We start from the raw sequence: 15,185 nt of genomic DNA, 5'->3' as shown, positions 1-15,185 counted from the left end.
TAGTTAGGAAATAAAAGAGGAATAGTTAGGGAGAAAAAAGAGGAATAGTTAGGAAATAAAAGAGGAATAGTTAGGAAATAAAAGAGGAATAGTTAGGGAGAAAAAAGAGGAATAGTTAGGAAGAAAAAAGAGGAATAGTTAGGAAAGAGAAGATGAAGTAGCAGGAGGCGGAGCTACCACAGTGAAGTTCGTCTCACATTGGACAGTCTTATTCTGCGTGCCATAGCCATACGTCAGCCCCGAATATGACCGTGAACAGGTGGAACACCTCCCTCCATCAACAGTGGGCTCATGTAAAAAAGAAAAAATATGATGATAATAATAATAATAATAATAATAATAATAATAATAATAATAATAATAAATAAAAATAAGAAGTTTGGAAGGTTTCATCTCGAAGAGCGATTTTTTTTTTTTGTACAATTTTTAAATGCATTTTTATCCTTTTTTTTTCCCCCGGTTTTCTTTTTACTTTTTTCAAACTATTTTTTTGTATTCAACACTTTAATAATAACACATAATTCCCATACCTTCAACAGCGTGTATCTCACACACACACACACACACACACACACACACACACACACACACATATACATATATATACATATATATATATATATATATATATACACACACACAATATATACACCTAGGTTTAACATTTGTCGGGTCTTTTAGGCAAATGTATACAATTTTAAATCAGAATCAGAATCCGGAATACTTTAATTATCCCAGGGGGAAATTACTTTTATTACAACTCCAAATCTACATACACCATATGTAGATGTTACATATGTAGATGTTATATACAAATTCACATACATTTTTGTTATATACACATACAGTATGTACACACACACACACACACATTTAAATATATATATATATATATATATATATATATATATATATATATATATATATATATATATATATATATATATATATATATATATATAAATGTTAAGACAGGATGTTAATTTCCTGTTAATGACGCATCCATGGCAGCATGAGGCTAACTTCGCTGCAGTGATCTGCAGGGTGTGGATGCAGCAGCAGGACAGAGATGGAGAGCAAGTTCCACAGCAGCGGATAAGGGGACCCGCGCAGCCCGGACTACGGTGGAGTTTTTGGGGTTGTTTTTTTTCCCGGGTGGGGGGGGGGGGGGTGTCCGGGGCCATGCAGCGGCTGGTGCGCGCACCGCTGTGGGTCGTGCTGTGCGTGGTGCTGCGGGTCCTGCAGCACGTCCACGCGGGGCCAGGACGCCCCCTGCACCCCGGCCAGGGGGACCGGGGAGACCGGGGGGACCTCGGGGGCCCGTCGGACCAGGGGGAACAGGGGGGCCCGTCGGACCAGGGGGACGGGGACCCACCGTCCCACCCACACCCACAGGCTCTGCGCGAGCCCACGGGAGGTCTGTTATTATTATTATCATCATCATCTCCATCCTCCTTATCAGCTGTTCGTTATCTCACCAAAAAAGTTCCACATCCTCTCACATCTGAGATGCTGCTTTTTTTTTGTTTGTTTTTCAACTTCGACATCAGTTCGTGGAGATCCATTCCGCAGCTCAACGACAGTTTGGTGTTTACCGAACTTCAGCTGATGCTGGGAAATTCTTCCCCCGAAAATTAGGCCAAGCCCTAGGCTGGGCCTGGACATGTGATCGTGTAATATTGTAATATTTGGATATTATCACCGCATGTCCTCATCTGTAGTCAACATTGCCGGTGACATGACACCATTTGTTGTACTTTTGTCTGATATTGTACTTCACTATATAATTCGTTTTAATGATCTGTAGTTGGATTCTGTCAGATGGGATTTGGAATCGATAGGCCTAGTTAGGTCTATCAATTAAAACACTAATAACAATAATAATAAAAATAATAATATAATGATGAAATAACGATAATAATAATAATAATAATAATAATAATAATAATAATAATAATAATGATGATGATGATACGAATATAATGATGAAATAATATTCATCATCATTATCATCATCATCAGCATCATCATCATAACTTTAATTCATTGATTCAGCTGATTTTCAAGGAACCTAAGGACACTTGACAAACAAGAGAAGTTGGCAATGAGTAATAAAAAAAACAATAAGCGAAAGCTTCCAAAATTCACGTGTTTCCACACTGAAAGGAGGCTCTGTGTCCATGTCGTGTCTCTTGCAGCCGCTTCATGACTTATTCATGACACCGTGGGAGTAAATTCCACCAAGGACCCACTGTCCCACCGAGTGAACACTGGGAACACTGGGTCCTGCAGAACTGAACCCAACTGGTCACTGGTCCCAGAACTTTGTTCCTCTACTGTGGTTGAGGAAAGTTTTTAAACATCAACTTTTGGTCCATTGCATTTAAAGTCAAACGCCTACAGTGTACTTAAGGGTTACTTAGGTTTTTTAATCAGAAAAAAGGTACAGGGTACAGGACATTAAAATACTTTTACTTTAAATACTTTAAGTACATCTAAGAGCAAATACTTATATTCTTGATGGTTTATACTTTTCACTTACTATTTCACTTACAAATTACTAGAGTAATTTAGTGTCTTCATTTAGTTGCACCCTGGTAGACGATCTCACCATCTTTATATTTTTTATTAAATTCTATTCTCTTATGAAAAGAACAAGTGCCAAAAGAATTAATAACAAATACAACATATTAATATTGTAAATATTTTACAATATATTTTATCTTCATTTTTTTAATCTTATTTTATTATTATATTTTTGTCTTATTTTATCCTTTTTCCTATCTTATTTTACCTTATTTTTTTTCTTATCTTTTCTTAATCATCTCATTTTATCTTACCCATGTTTGAGTTTGGCCCACAATGTTTGAGTTTGAGCTACATGCTGAAGGATGTGCTTCTGTTGTTGTTTACTGGTGCAAGGTATGGCCTAGTTCCAACACACACACACACACACACACACACACACACACACACACACACACACACACACACACACACACACACACACACACACACACACAGTCTGGTCAGCACCCACCCCAGATAAATCCCTGTGGGACCATCTGTCGGGTCCTGGCCGGGGATCTCTGCTGTTCTTGTTTCATCCTCCTTCTGGACGTCTGAGATGTTGTGTTTTTGGGGCGTTTGGCGATGAGATAAGATAAGACAGGGGTGAGATAAGAGCTCCTTCATGCACAAAACAAAGGATTAAAAGACGATGGAGCTGTCAACGGATGGTTGGATTGGTGGATGGTGTTTCCATTATTATTCAGAGCTTTTCATTTATCACTGCGCTCTTATTTTGTAAAAAATAATAATATGTTTAGTTGCTGTACAATGACATTGATGACAATAATAAACCACTCAATGGAAAAAGTGGATATTATCACTTGATATTATAACTTTAGAATACATGGAATAGATTTTTTGAGGATTGGTTGGACATATTTCTATTGACAATCAAAACTTATCATTGTGCTCTTATTCTGTAAAATATTGTGTGTTATTTATATTAATATTCAGCTTTAATTTTTGAATGTTACTGTACAGTGATAATGACACTAAAGCTCTTTGGCATCTGGTTGTTGGATTGGTTGGACATGTCTATCATCAATCAACACTTATCATTGCGCTCTTATTTTGTAAAGTTTTGTGTGCATTTGTGTTCATATCCAGCTCTCATTTGTAAAGTTTGTCATTGTACAATTTCCATTGTTGTATCTTTTTATCTGCAAAGATCGTGAAACATTAAACTATAGGCAAGGTCAGTGTAGCTCCGGCAACATTAAGAAATGTCATTTTCCTGTAGTTTTTGGGGATTTTTCGCCTATTTCCCCTTTTTGTTTCAATAGCCCCCCCCCCTTCTCAGTACAGTGGCTTAGTGTTTCAGAAGGCACACCATCCAGGAGCCAGGAGCCAGTAAACCTCTTTGTGGTGTCGGTCATTTTTTTCTAATGAGCAGATTAGTGTAATCTGGCTTTTGTTGTGTTTTGCCACATGAGGCCGCGGAGTGAGACCGTGCACAAGGCTGCGGAGTGAGACCGTGCACAAGGCCGCAGAGTGGGACCGGGCATGAGGCCATGGAGTGATACCGTGCACGATGCCACAAAGTGAGACAATGCAAGGGGCCACAAAGTGAGAGTGCACACAATGCCACAAAGTCAGAAGTGCATAAGGCCACAAAGTGAGACCATGAATGAGGCCATAGAGTTAAATGTGCACAAGGCCACAATGTAAGAGTGTGCACTAGGCTACAAAGTTATACCGTGCACTAGGCCGAAAAAAGTGAGAGCGTGCACTAGGTCAAAAAGTAAGAGCGTGCACAAGGCCATGAAGTGAGAGCGTGAACAATGCCACAAAGTCAGAACATGCACCAGGCCACAGAGTGACACATGCACAAGGCTACAAAGTGAGAGCATGCACGATGCCACAAAGTGAGACCATGAACTAGGCCACAAAGTGAGACCGTGCAGTAGTCCACGGAGTGAGACTGTGCACGAGGCCACGGAGTGAGATTGTGCATGAGGCCACGGAGTGAGACCGTGCACGAGTCCACAAAGTGAGAGCGTGCACTAGGCCACAAAGTTAGACCGTGCACGAGGCCACAAAGTGAGAGCGTGCACCAGGCCACAGAGTAGATGTGCAGGAGGCCACAACCTGATAGCATGGACGAGGCCACAGAGCTTTATGTGCACGAGGCCACAATCTGAGAGCGTGCACTAGGCCACAAAGTGAGAGCGTGCATGGGGCCACAAAGTGAGAGTGTGCACGATGCCACGAAGTGAGACCATGCACCAGTTCACGGAGTGAGACATGCACTGAGTGAGACCATGCACGATGCCACGAATTGAGACCGTGCACAAGGCTGCAGAATGATAACGTGCATGAGGCCACAAAGTGAGAGTGTGCACGGGTCAACAGAGTGAGAGCATGCACAGGTCCACGGAGGGGGACCGTGCACAATGCCACCAAGTGAAACCGTGCACAAGGCTGCAGAGTATGACCGTGCAGGAGGCCACAAAGTGAGACCGTGCACGAGGCCACAAAGTGAGATAATGCACGATGCCACAAAGTAAGACTGTGCACAAGGCCACAAAGTGAGAGCGTGCACGAGGAGTGAGGAGGCTTCCATCCTTCCCTCTGTGCACAGAGCTGTGGGAACGCCGCTCTGTGCAGCCTGTGATGTCCAGGTCCAAGCTGGGATGTTATTAAACGCTCCAGTTAACTCTGATTACAGCGCTGCCTCAAGCTGTTTGAGGAAGCACCGGGGGAGAGTTTGGAAATGATCTTATCTTACCCTTGACCCTTGTAATGTTATTAAATCAAGACAGGCGTAAATGATATATTTTTATATATTCTATTATGTACAGTCAAGTTTATTGTTTCGGAATTTAAAGTTTTATATATGTATTTACAGTATATATTTAATTACTCATTTATTTATTCTCAATTTTATTGATTTATTATAATTTGTATTTTTTTGTATGATTATTATACTATATGTACAGTATATATGTATATGTCAAAGTTAATGATGACGAATGATTTTTTTCCGTCTAAATCAAAATTTAATCAAGAATTAAAATTAAAACTTAAAATATTTGAGGAAGTTTTATTTGAAGAACCGGCGCTGTGCTATGATATCAAACTTAACAACGTGGTATAATTTAACTTGTTGAACCCAAGCTGGACCGTGTAAAACTCTCCACGAATATTCCAATATCATCAGGTTCTAGTGTTGACGTCGTCCATCTTATAATGCGCAGCCCAATAGACGCATTACACGCGTCTGCCGCCTGGTTCCATGTTTGGGTCCAGCAATGTGGGATCAAACCTTAAGCTCTCGCTGGCAGTTCCTCTAGATGAGGCTCATGGATTCGGGGCTTTGTTTCGGTCGTTAAAAGGATCCTGAGCGGTGTTATTCCGGATGTTGACGTGCTGCAGGACGATAAGATCCTGATGAGAGTCCAAGGTTAAGGTGCTTATTGTAGTACCACAGCATTTAAGCCTGCTTCACACCGAATCTGACAAACGACAACAACAAACAGGAAGTCACGCTCATTTATTCGCACTTGTTCTCCCGACGACGAGCGTGTATCGATGTGCAGTCACATGGTGATGTATTACTAACCACGGCTTATTCACTGATATTCATCATGTAAAATCATGCCTGTGTTTTATGAACCTGAGCACATTAGGTTTTGGAGCATGACGTGATGGTGATTAATAGTGTGAGCCTCGCTTGTTATTATGCATAATTAATATTTCCGAGGAGAAACATGAAAGTGGCAACACATGATGTGAATAGAGCTCCAACTACGATAGCAATATCATTATGAGAGAGATATCTGTATCCGTATGGACTGAAGGCTGATAGGAGCATTTTAGGATTTCTGTGATGTGTAATAATACCAAACCTGAGAGATGTGGAGAAAAACTATATTTTTGTTATTATGTTATTATTATAATTTATTATTATTGTTATTAATAATAATAATAATAATAATAATAATAATGTATACTTGTAGAGTCATTCAATCTATTCTTCCGTGACAGGGCTGGGCGATACTGCCAAAATGCTAAAATATCACCATATCTTTGACAGAATATACGTCGATATTAATTTACTTTGCCTTTGTATTGTATTTAGTTATTTATTATTTATCTTTTACAGAAGGAAAACAATCATCATTATTTGGATATTATGAGCGGCATTGACTAGAACAACCAGAAAATTACATTCATTTACTGTAACACGGTCTTAAAGACAACATTTAACTTTATCGCAATAACACAATCCCCAAAATCCCAGAATACAGTATTTCTTGTCTGATACCACAATATCGATATTAGAGAGAGATGTTGTATACCGCCCACCAATTCCTTTTTTTTTTTTTTTTTGCCTTTTTTTGGGGGTAAGGCTGCCTCAGGGGACAGATGGTCAATAAATGTATATCAGAATCTAATCTCATGAAAGCGGTGTAACCTTATTGACGCTCCCTTGTGTGTTTTCCAGGTCCTTCCTTCACGCTGAAGGTCCAGGTCTTTGATGCTCTGAGTCGCCAGGTCCTGGACCAGGCCACGGTGGAGGTCTACAGCAACTACACCAGGTCACACTCAGCCTCCACCGGGGAGGACGGGGTGGTGCTGCTCCACCTGGACTTCCAGGACGGGCTCCCCCTCACCATCCTAGCTAGAAAAGAGGGTTACGCACTGGCAACCGCGCACTGGAAGACCCATAGGATGCCAAGTGAGGGAACCGTGATTTGCGTTGAGCTTTCCATGATTTGTGCTTCCCAAAGTGGGAATAAAAAGTATACTTAAGTGCGTTATCAGAAAGTATACTTACTTTTAATACATTTTATGTACTAAAAAATTTGTGAATTATGAAAGAATCTACTTTTTTTTTCACTTGGGCTTCCTTTCCCAGTTTCGCCTGGGATGGAGTTATGCTGGCGGAGGTTCAGGGTTGCCAGGTCATGCAGCCATTTCCAGTCCACTCAAAAATCCACAGACTATAGAGTCCCTAAAAGTAGACCCATTCAAATACGAAACAGTCAGTCTAGCACCCTTGCAAACCCAGCGTTTATGGGCATAATGATCATAAAACAGATAGAAATATTATATATATAGATAGATAGATAGATAGATAGACAGACGGACGGACGGACGGACGGACGGACAGATAGAAGAAAAATAATCCTAAAAAAAAACTAAAAAAAAATGCCAATATACAATTTTTCCCCAAAATGCCCATTAAACAATAAAATTACATAAGAAAATAAGAAGAAGAAAATAAGAAGCAAGCACTAAAAAAAAAAAAAATTACATTATTTTGTCTAAAGTCTTACATGACAAACCATGGCTTAAGTCACGGAAGTGGTGTAACTTGAAATGTTGGCTGTGATGATTGCTGCTCGTGTCCACTGCAGCAGATAAATCTCCACTTGACCCCTCGGGCTGATAACACACAACCTGACCCACTTGGCTCTGTGGGACACTTTCATTCTTTCCTTTTATTACAGTTCTCTCCATCCTACTGAGTGGGTTATTATGACAGCAAAGATTTGAATCACGGGGCGAGGGAGAGGATTATGGGGAAATCTTAGATAAGCCACTGAGGGAGGGAGGGAGGGAGGGAGGGAGGGAGGGAGAGGGAGGGAGAAAGAGAGAAAGAGAGAGAGAGAGAGAGAGAGCCCTGCAGCAGTGAGAAATTCTGGACGTCTCAAAGTAAGAGCGCCATCCATTGGCAGAAAGGTTTAATTCCGAAATGCACACCACAGGGTTAAGGACTTCAGGCAGGGTTTTTGAAGTCCCAGGCAGATTTTCAAGATTATTATTTTGCGAGGTTATGAGATAAAGAAAACCATATGGAAATCTCTCGTTTTAAGGGTTCTGAATTGCCGAAACCGAGTCCCAAACTCAGAAAATCTGGTTGCTTTGATATTAAGTTTTAAGTCCTGGCTCCTCTCGTGGGCGCCAGAATCCAAGATTTGTTTTTTTTAATTATGCGATTATGGAATGTATTTTGGCCTGCCATGAGGTAAATTTTTATGGATGCATTTTCTTCTCCCCATTTTTCTTCCCATTTTGTAGTATTTTCCTCAGTAACTGTGTCGCTGCTCAGTCTGACCCAGGGAAACATCTGGCTCTTTGAAGATTCAGTCGTTATTACTGGAAAAACTGCTGGTATGTGTATATACTGTATATCATAAATTAAAGACAGGATAAGAAGAAGATAATTAGAGTCTATATACAAAATTGCATTAAAATAAAAAAATCTCTTGAGCAGAACGCATTTAATAATTATTATTATATTATATATACTATATATTAATTATTATAATTACTAATACATTTTTTTTACTATTTTACTGTCTATTAAATGCATTTTGCTTGTTTGCTCAGCTTTTATTGTTCCCATTTGGTGGTCTTCTATTCACGTAAAGCACTTGCATGTATGTATGAAAGGTAATATTTAAATAAAGCTGATTATTATTATTATTATTATTATTATTGATGTTATTATTATTATTGATTTTATTGTTATTATCATTATTATTATAGTTATTATTATTATTATTATTATTATAATTATTATAGTTATTATTATTATTGATGTTATTATTGTTATTATTGTTATTATTATTATTATTATTATAGTTATGCATGTATTAGATTTTGTTTTGTATACATTTCATAACAAACTAAATGAACGTATTGTCTAAATCATCTTTTCAGTAGATGCTTCATCGCAGCCCAGTGTCCAGTTGTCCAAGTCTCTGCTGAACCTGACGGAGGACTCTGACGTCTCCTCCATCACCGCCTTCCTCACTGTTCCACAGTTGCAGCAGGACGGGGAAGAGCTCCCCAAAATACTGGGAGTCATGCACAGTAGATCCGGTGAGAGAGGGAGGGATAGAGGGGGAGAGAGAGAGAGAGAGAGAGAGAGAGAGAGAGAGAGAGAGAGAGAGAGAGAGAGAGAGAGAGGAGAGAGAGAGATTAGCTGATAGATAGAAATAGACTAATGGGTAGAGAAAGTGAGTCATAGAAAGAGATTTAAGAGTAATACTGTATATAGTATAGAGAGAAATATAGAGAATAATATAGTGTGAGTAATAGATAGAGTGATAGAGCAATAGATAGAGTAAAGGGAGAAATATTGAGAGTAATATATATAAAGAGTAATGGATATACAGAAGAGATGAATATAGAGAAAGTAAGAGAAGTGTGGAGAGTAACAGAGAGATGGAGAGAGAGACCAACAGAGGAAGAGGAAGATGAAAGTGTCTCTCAGGACCATTGTTCTTCCTCTCCGTATATATAGTACATGTGCATTGTGTTTAATATCTGTAATAGATATTTATACATATCTCAGGATACTCCAGCATGGAGCTGCGTCCGGTGGCAGCCGTCAGCGTCCAGCTGTTCTCCGGGCAGACTGAGCTGGACGTTGGGGGTCCGGTCCAGATCACGCTCCCAGTGGGGGAGCAGCGTGGACTGAGGCCCTCCAGCGCCGTCCCAGCCTGGTTCTTCAACCAGTCCACCGGTGGGTCCATGTCACCTGAGGGACATAATCACAACCACAACCGAATAATAATATTAATAATAATAATAATAATAATAATAATCATCATGATAATCATAATAATATAATATAACAATAATAAAACCATTCAAGGTGTTTGAGATTTCTGGGTTCCTGAAAAACAGTTCATTTGCTTGAGCTTCAGTGCAACCGTACGTTTAAAATCCAATTTGGACCTATTTCCAGCCTTTGTACCAAATCTACAAAACGTTGTACGAGTAGCACGGGAGACGGGCGTGTCCTCAGAGCACGTTTACTCTTAACGGTCAAAGGAGTGAGCTCAGCGAAAGAACTCGAAGAACCCTGCTTTCTTATCTGAACACAGTGGTGTCGCGTTTTCAACGTTTTTTGGAAAAATGCAGTGACATGAGTTTTGAAACACTTTGAAAAATACTTTACGAAACAAAAAAAATAAAAAAATCTGATGGTTTTGCCAATGAATTGGATATATAAATAATGTATATAGGGTATGTATATATAAATTACTCTTTTGTCCTTCAGAAGCACCTTCAGCCTGGAAAGCCGTAGTTCCAGCACCGTGCGATCATATTTGAACCGGGTTCATCAAAACCTCAGTTCACAAACCGTTTGACTTGAGGTTTGACATTTTTGGGAACTATATTTAACTATATTTATTTAACTATATTAGGGTAAGGGGTAGTATAATTAATGTGAAGGTGTCAGCTGGCCATGTGCCCTCCCCTTCACCCTCTCACATGTGTTTTCCTCCTCCAGCTGTGGGACTTGAACGCAGCTCGGGGGGGAGCTCCACCTGGCTGCGCTCGGTCGTCACCACAAATTATTGTCACAGTGCAGACGCCTCAGAGGAGCTTTTCTAGTGTGAACCGAAGCCCAACAGGCTCCGAAAAGAAGTCTGACGCCAAGCAGCGTTTTTCAGATTAAAATATTGTATAAACTGTTTACTAATTATGTAGTAATAATAATTATAATAATAATAATAATAATAATAACAATAATAATAATAATAATAATAATAATAATAATAATAATAACAACAATAATAATAATAATAATAATAATAAAGTTGTCAAATAATCATGTTTACTTGAATGGGTTTGTAAACCTCTGAGAAAAGACTCTTTGGAGAAGGGAAAGCCTTGTGTGTTTTAACATTATTTACCTTTATACTATTATAGAAAAATGTTATTATTATTGATATGAACCAATACAAGATGAAGTGAAACAAATAAACAGTAAATCAATTAACATAAGGAAATACATACTGTACATGAACAAATAAATAAATACATACATGCGTATATCAATAAATTAATACATGTAATAGATACATAAATAAATAAACAAATTTATTAATTAATCAATATTTAAATATGCTGCTGCTGCGACCAAAATCCACTCAGCAATTATTACAGATAATACATCTATCGAGTAAAAGTTATTACTCTGATATGTGACGTAAAATATTTCAATATTCTTTAAGACGCCCAACTCACGGCCAGATGCCTTGAGAGAAATCCTTGCTTGGTAGAGGTTACCGCATGGCAGTGATTCCAGATGGACGTTTTTTGGACCCCTCCCCTCCAGGTGGGTGGATGAGGAGTGGGCTGGGGACCGTGGTGCTGATGAAGGGGCGGCTGGTGTGGACCTTCTCGGCTCCTCGTCTGGGGAACTGGATGGCTGCTCCGCTCCCCTCGCCCAGGGGTGAGCTGCTGTTATGATGTTGTTGTTTATCCGCCTGTTGCTTTAATACTGGTGCATTTCTGTGGAAGAAATCTTGGTTTTACTCATCTTACCCGATTCGGGGGAACATCAGGAAGGTGTCATTGGTTTCCAATTTATAAGAATTATGCATGATATGATATATACTGTATACACATATGCATTTGCTTCCAATTATGTATTCTGAGAAATTATAATGGATATAGGTAAGTATATCTTTTTTTATTTATAATAATAATAATAATAATAATAATAATAATAATTATAAATTAATAAAAATAGTAGTAGAGTTGTATGACTATAATTTTTACTTTTAGCTTCAGGTAAACTTAACTAAGGGAGCTACCTCAGTTAACTTTACTTAACTACAGAGGTTTTTACACAAAATTTTAATTAGTGTAAAAACCGTCATCTGTTTGTGTTGTGGTGTTCCTGCAGGGTTCTTGGAGCTCGTGGTGCCCCTGGACTTCATCCTCCGACACTCCTTCTCCATCACTCTGTCCCTGGGAGCGACGCTGCTCCTTCTCATCGCGCTGCTGCTCTCGCTGCTCTGTTGCCGCAGGTAACCAAGGAATTAACGGAACTGATCGAGCTTTCACCCATTTACTAGTCATTATGGTAACGCATGTTTTTCTCAAAGATAGTTCATCTTATATAGACATATTTTGCAATATATACAAAAATAATGTTATATAAATTAAAAAAAAATACTATATTGAAATAAAAATATATAAAATACTATATATAAAATGTTTTATATAAGAAATAGTATAAATAAAAATATATAAGATACTATATATGTAGATATATATATATTAAAAATTATATATAAAATACTGTATATACAACACAGTTATTAAAATAACTAAGAATAAAAATTATTAAAGCATAAGAATGTGAACTCCTATGAGGAGTAATGTATAACGTGTTCTGACTGGAAAAGGGGTCAGAAAGTCTAGTTCTTAAATAACAAACTGTTTTGCCTCGTATCCATCTATCTATTTATCTTTCAATCCATCCAGTGGATCTAAGCCAAAGGGGATCCACGCCACCAATCGGCCGGTGTCCAGAAGAGACCAAACCACTTCCACGTACGACGACGATCCCTTCGAAGAGTCCACAGCAGAGGACGGGCTGAACCACTCGCTCACAGAAATGGGGGACAACCGGCACAATTCCTCGTTCATGTCCAGGCGCAATGGCAAGGTCAAATCCAACCCCGCGGAAACGGAAAACGGACTATCTCCCCGGCGTGAGGAGAACGCCGTGGCCGTGGGGCTGGGCGTCGACCCGAACGATCGGACGGGTTCACCCGCGGTTCCCCTCTCGCTGACAGATGGTCTGTTCTTCTACAATCGGCCCGTCGCCATCCTCCACGCCTCCCCGGCCGTCTTCCACATGGAGGAGGACCAGCCGGGAGGGTCCATTCCTCAGCGGAGCAGGTCGGCCACCCTGCCTCGCTCGGGGGCTCCCAACGAAGCGCCCAGGAAAGATGGCGTCACCCAGACTCTGGGTCGCTTCCAGAACCAGGAGACAAACCCTGAAGCTCCAGAGACCTCCGAGGGCCCGGGGTCCACCACCAGCACCAGCACGAGCACCAGCACCAGCACCAGCACCGGCATCGGCATCGGCATCGACCCTTCCATGGGCCTTCTCCACCAACACGGGCTCCCGGAGTCCATGTCCGTCCCGGGAACCTTGAACAAAATCCGGGCCCAACGGCACTCGTGCTCGGGGCTCCACGGCAGCTCCGAGCACGTCCTGACGGAGCTCTCCAGGACCAGGAGCAGGGGCGGTGTACCCTCGCCGCCGCCGCCCTCCCGGGCCTGGTTCGTGTCGCTGGAGGGGAAACCGGCGGCGGAGATCCACCACCAGCACCACCAGCACCAACCGAGCGGCAGCGGCGGCGGCAGAGCAGTGGAGCAGCAGAGGAGGCGGAGGCCGGCCGACAGTCGGGACACCAGCCTGGACTCCGGGGTGGACATGAGTGAACTGAACCAGGGCGGAGGAGGCAGGAGGACGGTGACTCTGGAGAGAAACAGCACCTTCATCAAGCGCACCCAGCAGTAGAGTAATCATAATAATAGCAATAATAACCACAAAACACCAATCTTTAGTCTAATACACCTGGCTGTACCTTCATTTTATTCCAGTTAGACAATCCTAGCGGTGGTACATCGTCAGTTTTCTTTCTGTCAGTGATGTGTGGTCACGGTAGGCAGGGAAGGGAAGGACATTTAATTTACACAGCAAACAAATCTTAGATTTGCACATTTTTTCAATCAATTTCAATCAATCAATAACAGGGTTAAGGTTAGGGGTTAGGATTAAAACCAACCACTACAAAATAGATAAATACCCGCACCCCTTTCCCTCTAGATACCGTATTACAGAACCAACCGAATGTTTGTCGGTGGAAATAATAAAATGTGGACCCCAACCGGGTGCAGGTGGGTGGAGGCCTCGTGTGGTCGGGTTTGGGGCGACCCGTTAAGACCTCTACACCTGAATACTGCCGGTCTTAGGGTGAAGTTTGCGTTGTTGTGTTTATTACAGGTGCCGACACCACCATCTTGACTCCTGACTGTGGATGACTCTATGAATTGTGAGTGGTTGGACAATGATGCTGCATCAACGTCTATCAATGATATACTGGATTATGCAGCAGCCTGTATCCTACCTTGCTCTCTCTTAATGCGTTGCAGCCTAGTTTACAGTCATTTCAATTTGGCTTTATGCCAAATTATGGATTCTCTGCAGTGTGGGTTAGGGTTGCTAGTCCAAAACCTCCCTGTTAAGGGGTAGGGTTGCCAGCCATTAAGTTGCTGTGCATCCAAAACCTCTCTGGTTAGGGTTAAGGTTTCCAGTCCAAAACCTCTCTTATTAGGGTTAGGGTTGCCAGTCCAAAACCTCTTTGATTAGGGTTAGGGTTGCCAGTCATTAAGTTGCTGCTTTTCCCAAAACCTTTCCTATTAGGGTTAGGGTTGCCAGTCCAAAACCTCCCTGATTAGATTAGGGTTGGGGTTGTACATCACTAAGCTGTTGCGTGTCCAAAACCTCTCTTATTAGGGTTAGGGTTAGGGTTGCCAGTCCAAAACGTCCCTGATTAGCGTTAGGGTTAGGGTTAGGGTTAGGGTTGCCAGTCATTAGGTTGCTGCTGAGTGACTGGTTTGGTTGTTATGTGTTCTTGACTGGTTAGGGTTAGGGTTAGGGTTAGGATTTGATTTGCCGCTGCCTGTCCAGACTAAGACGTCACGGCGCGTTACCGCATCCTGAATTTAAATCTAACCTCCCAACACTTTAGATTGGAGATGCAGGAAAACATGATTCTGTGAATGCCCCCAAGCAAAAAGAAAGTCTTTCACATGCAGTCGCAGAAGTTGTCTAATCGATC

At 41.0% G+C, this 15,185-nt stretch overlaps 1 protein-coding gene across 1 annotated transcript; it reads left to right on the top strand.

Annotated features, from left to right (window-relative positions):
* Nucleotides 1–1,182: 1,182 nt before the first annotated feature.
* On the top strand, nucleotides 1,183–14,370 carry LOC307243940 (protein FAM171B-like; the record flags this gene model as incomplete). Its single annotated transcript, XM_080018908.1, has 9 exons — nucleotides 1,183–1,417; nucleotides 7,019–7,252; nucleotides 8,599–8,691; nucleotides 9,247–9,405; nucleotides 9,881–10,051; nucleotides 11,657–11,773; nucleotides 12,230–12,353; nucleotides 12,814–13,620; nucleotides 13,714–14,370. The coding sequence occupies 9 exons, from the start codon at nucleotides 1,183–1,185 to the stop codon at nucleotides 13,859–13,861; spliced, it is 2,088 nt and encodes a 695-aa protein (XP_079875034.1). The 3' UTR covers nucleotides 13,862–14,370.
* Between the last annotated feature and the right edge of the window lie 815 nt (nucleotides 14,371–15,185).

The sequence above is a fragment of the Zeus faber genome (genome assembly GCF_960531495.2).
Source record: "Zeus faber genome assembly, chromosome: 18".
In the NCBI taxonomy this organism is placed as follows: domain Eukaryota; kingdom Metazoa; phylum Chordata; class Actinopteri; order Zeiformes; family Zeidae; genus Zeus; species Zeus faber.
The sequence above is the reverse complement of the archived record's forward strand: the minus strand, read 5'-3'. Positions and strand labels throughout refer to the sequence as shown.